The 6,893-nt window shown below is 43.1% G+C and overlaps 1 protein-coding gene across 2 annotated transcripts; it reads right to left on the reverse strand.

Annotated features, from left to right (window-relative positions):
* Positions 1–731: 731 nt before the first annotated feature.
* LOC115157467 (uncharacterized) lies at positions 732–6,269 on the reverse strand. 2 transcript variants are annotated; one of them, XM_029705735.1, is made up of 4 exons: positions 6,106–6,269; positions 5,851–5,941; positions 5,522–5,743; positions 732–5,422 (listed from the first exon to the last, which is right to left on the reverse strand). In XM_029705735.1, exon 4 carries the CDS (start codon positions 5,032–5,034, stop codon positions 997–999), a length of 4,038 nt encoding a protein of 1,345 aa, XP_029561595.1. In that variant the 5' UTR covers positions 5,035–5,422; positions 5,522–5,743; positions 5,851–5,941; positions 6,106–6,269; the 3' UTR covers positions 732–996. The 2 variants fall into 2 exon arrangements, with proteins under 2 accessions (XP_029561595.1, XP_029561594.1); XM_029705734.1 differs by lacking the exon at positions 6,106–6,269 and having other exon boundaries at positions 5,851–6,099.
* Between the last annotated feature and the right edge of the window lie 624 nt (positions 6,270–6,893).

A 6,893-nucleotide genomic window follows, 5' to 3' on the forward strand; every position in this document is an offset into this window, starting at 1 on the left:
TTAGCAACGGCAGAAGAAAACCCCCAGACTGTTGTAGGCTATGTCTTTTCTTTCGAAGACTGGCTCTTTTATTGGCAAAGAGTTTGATCGCGGTTTTTTGTCTCTTTAATTTTTTTAATTGGGTCAGGGTGAGTGGAATGCGCCCTTTGAGAAGATTCAAAGCAATCTCACATAGGGATAATATGAGATCTGAAGAACAGTGATCCAAGATGGCCTTCCGTTCTTTAGCTGTAGCACCAACTAGGCTTCTCAAGAGGGGCAGGTTTCTTTTTAAACGCAGAGACATAGCGGTTACTTTTTAGGAATGTACACCGCCGGCCACTCCCACGGGAACAGGCCTGTTCGGAGCCTCAGGTGTTCTGGAGTATTTGCTTTTAAATCCACGATTAAATAAGAAAATGGCTCTTTGGTAGCGTCCTCATAGCTATCCATAAAGTAGGATTTCCTTCCCGGGTACATCTGCTGAGCTAGAGTGTTAATTTGTAGTTTGTCTCTAGGGTTTTTGAACAAAACCATGTAATTGGCGTTCAAACTGATGGTACGGCTGTTTTTACCTTGGTGAAACACATTTTGCACCAAGTAAAGCACAGACAGGTTTCTATGATGAGTATATTGGGTAAATGCTCGTGCAATTTCAGGATGTTCGCTACCTGCAAATAGCATATCGTCCAAAACCAGCAGATTGTTTTTATGTGGAGGTAAAAGTTCATCATCAGACAGGGATTCAGGTATTCCTTCAACAAACTTGATTTTTATTTTCTTCAACAATTCATCATACATAGGTTGATAACATGAATAACACCACACAATATTGTCAGGCTTCTGAGATAACACATGTTCAGAATTCTCTAAAATACTTTTTACAAAACAAGTTTTACCACTGTTGGAGGGGCCTGCGATTAAGGCCGAAAATGGTAGTTGCAACCGGGGGTCAAAACCTTCTACAGCAGCCATTATATCTTAAGCTTTAAGACACACTGGGGCTTGTAGCATAAGTCAGTAGCCAAAGGGCAGTGTGGTCCCGTTAGGTAAAAGCATTCTCTTGTCATAGACTACCCTGAATCTTTTAGTAAGTGGGGCATTCCTGAGATGGAAGCCCTTTTTATCCCTAACAATTTTTTTGTAGGAGCTCAAAATCTCCAAGTCACTATTCCGATCATTTATGAACCCCTCGACCAAGCGTGTGATTGATTCCAAGTTTACACGTGGGGCATTTTCGTAGTTTTGAGTCACGCCTTTGGCTTTCAACACCACGTGATTGTCTTTAGTCCTAAAAGCATAGCTTTTGGACCCACAGGAGGACCATTCTGTGATATGGTCGCCATCTTTGAGTTCGCTCGTTAAACCACCCAGATAGTTGCTAAGCGGGGGGCTCCAGTCACCCTGTTTGCTTACATAGACCACAGAGTCTGTGTCGTGGTAAAGAACCCTCCTCTGAAGCTGCTCCATGAGGGCGTACAATTCAAGTCGGCCATAGGCCGTGGTAAATGCTGCAAGAAACACATTTACATTACCTGGGGGTAGAACCCACTTTGTGTTACGTCTCCATTGCACCAGGGCAATGTCTTGACTCAAGAATGAAAAGTGTGAAATTTCGTATTGGTCCGAAAAAACAAATTCCAAAAATTCTTCGGGGTCTTTAATGATCGTCGTTGTTAGCATATTGCATCTCTGCGAAAGCTTCCCCCAAAGCGAGTTTAAGTACAATTTCGACACATTTCGTTTGGTCTTGTTGACCTCTATTCTGTCAGGGTCAAGAAGAATGCCTTCTCTGTCATGATAGTCTCGAATGTACTTGTCTTTGCTCTCTTGATCTGTGACCGATGAAGGATAGCCTGAAGCCATCTGCTTGCATCTCAAGAAGGTCTTGATGTACTCTTTAAAAAGAGTGTCTGATTTCCTGGAAAAGTTCCACACTTCAAAGATTTTGGCCACACGATACCCCTTCTCTAGAGCCTTTGTGAATTCAGGTGTAACCCAGACAGCTGTAAGGGCTCTTTCCTGATCTGAGTGATCACAAGGCTTTTCCTGGTTGTTGTTTTCACTGCAGGTGCGACATAGGGGAAAGAAAAGTTTTCCTTGAGGTCCCTTGTAAGGCAGCACTGGTATAAACAAACCCCTAGGAGGGTAGACCGTTGCTTTGATCAGACCAAAATAGTTTTGGGGTAAGTCAAAGTCGTGGTGAATAATTTCAGGATGCCCCATAGGATAGCATGAGGAACTCATTACATGAGGATAAAGAGATGTAAAATCTACATAACCTATTGTCTCGTCTGGTTGCGCTACATACCGCAAGGTCAAAGCATTGGTACGGCCTCCATACAGGGCCTGTCGTGGCTCCAAGGGTTCTGGTGGGTCAAAGCTGGAAAGGAAAGCTCGAACATGAGGATCAGACTTTTTGAGTGCGGTCCACTCATGCTCCCACATAACATTCACTTTCAAACCATAAGTAGCCTGTAAAGATTCACATTTGTCTTGAAACTCTAGGTACATTTCACCAAAAGTCTTTTGGGTTAGGACACACAGGGCCTGTGGCTCAAAGCAAGATTTACACCCGTGGAAGAAACAACCGTTGTACTCAAACACGGCCTCAACACCGTCAATCTGTGTGTATCCATCTACATGATCAGGCCCAAACGCCTTCTCACCCCTATTCAAAGCATGTTGAATAAAAATGTCTTTATCCTGGGCCAAGTACTCCAACCACTGAATGGAGCCACTAGAGTATGACTTAAATTGGCGTCGGTAGTTCTCAGGCGAGGGGATAGCTATAGATGCTAGAGGTAGAAAGTGTGTACGATAGGTTTTCATGCATGCCGATGCAATAGCTGTACAACTCCAGGGGTCAATGCCTGCACCTTTGATGACCTCTGCTCTGAATCTGAGGCACCCCTCGCGAAGGATAACCACGTCGTTGTCACAGTATGACTCCATCTCTTTGTGGAAATCAAAAGTGCTGTGACATACTGTCTCGTACCATGTCATGAATCTCTCTCGCTCTTTGGGAGACATTTGATCACAACCGTACATTTCAGGTCTCGGATAAGATCCTATATAGTGTAAATTCTCCTCAGATGTAAAAAAATGGGGAAACCAACCTTTCACAGAGTTCTCAAAACCCAAGGCCTCGGGCATTTGAGACAATCTCATGGGTAAGAAGCTTAAACTGTCAATGTATCTCTGGTTGAAAGCGGGGTCTACAAAACACAAGATTTTACTACCTTGAGCTATGACACTGGGTGCAACGCCTTGCTGTATCAGAGGGTTCAAAAGAAGGTACGAATCATATGCTCTAGAATTGTGCGCTATAAACGTAAAGTTTCTGTACTGGGGTTTTCTGAAGTGTTTTAGAAAGGGGAGTGCACAATTGGGTCCCTCAGCTGACCACTTATCCCCCTTGAAAGTCATGGTAGATACAAAAATAGGCAAATGAACCCCTGATTGTTGATTAGTCTCAAAATCATAAAAAACGTATTTCTCTGAATGTTCATCTTCAGCCAAGGGCTGAATATAACACTCGTGGGGCACTTCTTGAACAACTTCAGAGTCTCTGCTTTTCAAAGGCCCTTTACAGATTGGGCAATGAATGATTCCACACACATGAGGTTTAGGGTTGTCTATTTTAAGGTTGTAATTGCATTGACATTTTGGACATTTCCTGTTAATATCACAACTGCTTACAGATTTACAGGCCTTGGGGTGCCATGTTTCAATTTTGTGTTTTTCGTAACAGTAGGCCGAACGGCATGTCCTGTGACAATCGGCACAGGGTGTCAGGTTTAAGGGCTGCATCGGACATTTTTCATCCAGACATACGGAACAGTTATAACGGCACGAGTGGCCACCCTTTCGGGTGTAGCCGGTATGACAGGCTGGACACACATATGGTGCGCCTAAAAACGCTCCGATGTTGGTAATGGCATAGTAATGGTTGTTTTGCACATAAAAGTACAGGATCTGAGGATGAGGTTGGGGGTTGTTTTGGAATTTCAAGAGAGAAGCATTAGCTCTACTGTGGTACAAAACCACAATCTTGATGTTCAGAAAGTTTTCAAATTTGACTATGTCAGAGAATGCGACAGCATCCTGTATACCCAGACCGACAGCATTTTGAAGCTCTCTAGCCTTTTGCAACGCCTCTAGATCCGTACATCCTGGGTTTAGTAAATGTGCTAGGCCTATTGCAAAGCATAGCTTATTACCGTGATTGTGAACGTTTATGAGGCATGCCCTTTTATTGTTTATGATTTCTGATTGCATTAGGCTATCTAGCTTCCTTCTCTGCCCCCCACCACCCAGGGGATGCCTTATTATTTGCACAACAAGCTCCAGCGACCTATCGGCTATGATGGATAAATTTGATTGAACAAGTCGTTCCAGCAGGGCTATAAATTGTTCAAGATCTGCTTCACCATTGGGTAAAATAAGAGAGACACTGTTTTGCATGCTATCTCCACAAATTTCCAACTGTAAGACATCACGAGGTTCCCCATAATCTCTTGCCCTCTCTAACAGTTCGTTCAGAGTATCCAAAATCATCACGTAAAAAACAGCATAATCGAGATTTTGATTCACCCATGTGAAATTGAAAAACTGTCTAATCTCTGTATTGCTGAATTTATTTCTGTACACAACCCTGACACTTCTATCAAGACCATCTCCCTCCTGATTTATTAGACAATTTTCCAATTCCTCAAAAACATCATATTCCGTTTCAGACTCTTCTGAAAGGGGCATTAATAGTGGGCTGCTTGGGGGGGTAGATGTAGAAGTTCTCAGGCTCTCGTTCATCTGGTTTATTAAAAAAACTAGGGCTGGCGGGATTTGAGATAATTGGTTTTCATATGTTGTTCCTGACTCGTTCATATGTTTAATTATTTCAATTAGGTCGGCGGGAATTTGGGAAAATAGATTTTCGTCTATCGGATTTATGTCTGATACCACACCCTCGTTCATCCGTTCAATTAAAGCTAGTAGATCGGCGGGTATTTTCGCCAAAAGGCTTTCAACTGTCTCAATTATAGGCACGTCCATTTCGGTAACTGGTTTTAGCGCCGGTATTTGCGTTTTAACAACCGGGGCATTGTTCTATGCCAGAAGGATAGATCCTGACTGTATTGCCGCTCGAGTAAATCAACCATTCGTTGGTGTAGCAAGACATTTCTGGATTTTAGAGCCTTTGAAAAGGCCTTGATAAACTCCGCTTGGTCTATTTCAGGTTTGGGTGTTTCTACATAAGAATTGGAGGAATCAAGAAGATTGGCTGCGTTACAGAATAGCCAGTCGTCTACCTGTGAAATGTCATTTAAAACGTTGAAATCATCAGTTTTCCTTGTTTTATTGTGAATGTCAGGCGCTCCGAAATCCTCCGCGGGTTCTCGGTGTGTATGGTCTTCTGTGCCGTTATACGCCGGGGAGGAGTCTGTAAAAACATTATTTGTCATTGTTTTAGCATTTTCAATCATAAAAATTTATACATTATAATAAACTCTGTATTACTAATAACATAAGGGCTTCATACCATGTCCGTGTAGGGCCGTTTCTTGAAGAAGTAACTTTTTGGGCCTGGGAGATTCTTCGCAATGCACTTGCGCCGATGTTGTGCCCTGTTTGGGGGGGAAATATGTCGCTTGGTTCCTGGGTGGTGTTAGGGTAAACCCGTTCGAACAGAAAGGCAGAATAGCATCGATGTCCTCGTTCAGAGTACACGAAGCACCCGTGATCCTTCTTTTGGGTCTGTCCGCTGTAAACACAAAAAATAGCTTTTTAATATAGGGTTCACACTTTTTGTTTTTAATGTATACATTTTCTTAGGGATTTTTTTATTTATTTATTTACTATTGAACTTACGTCTACAATAGTGTGACAGAGACTGGCTGCTTTCGCCGCTGCACGCACTCTCTGACAAAATCGGTTCCAAATCATCTAGCCCACGGAGCATCTGCGTAAAGGATTGCGAGCCTACAGACGTTAGATAATATTAACATACATACGAAATATACACATTTTTAAAATATGAGAATACGGGCATTTGACATATTACCTTAAAATCATTGTCCCTGAAAATACCTCTCCAAATCTAATATATTATTTTCACTAACTCACCTTCAGAATGCTCCATTAGGACCGATTCCGAGATTATCTGTTGGCCTGATAACTCTTCTGTCTGCTGGCCCGGAGTCTTTTGAGGTGCGCTACGGGATGTCTTACGGTCTGGATAGTTTCACTATCCTGCCATGAGTTTACAGAGCTGGGGAGTGCCGTTTTTTTTCAGGCGTCATCCTGTATGCAAAAAAAAAGGGCCATATAAAGTACTCGAATGTCTAGAGACCCAAAACCACAGGCGGGTGTCTCGACATATTCGGTCTGCCGATATTGCACTTATGCTTCATAGCACAGCGTTGGGGGTGTCCGTTGTAAATTTATATCCCGGGGTGGGGGACCGTTAGTATATGCGCTGATTAGAAAATAACATATGTTTTAAACAGTAGGAGTTCGTCTAGACCTGATGTCTTATGCCTGGGCTTTTTCACTTTTTTAGCCCCCACACGTTTGAAGGTGAGATAAATACGTATTTGAAAGGGCTTGGGGGGTAATAAAATGGAAAGTGCCTAGACCAATTGAAGACAAGCCGGCAATCCTAAACAAACTTACACACACCTTTTCTGGTTTCAAAAGCACCCCCATGCAGAGACACACCCCCCACACACACACACACACACAATTACCCACCCTCACACGCACACACCCCCCTGAGCACGTGCCAGTCCTAAACAAACGTACACACACACACCTTTTCTGGTTTCAAAAGCCCCCCATGCAGAGCCCCCCCTTTTTTTGTTTTTGAAACACACACACACACAATTACCCTCCCTCACACGCACACACCCCCC

The sequence above is a fragment of the Salmo trutta genome, chromosome 21 (assembly GCF_901001165.1).
Source record: "Salmo trutta chromosome 21, fSalTru1.1, whole genome shotgun sequence".
NCBI classification, from domain to species: domain Eukaryota; kingdom Metazoa; phylum Chordata; class Actinopteri; order Salmoniformes; family Salmonidae; genus Salmo; species Salmo trutta.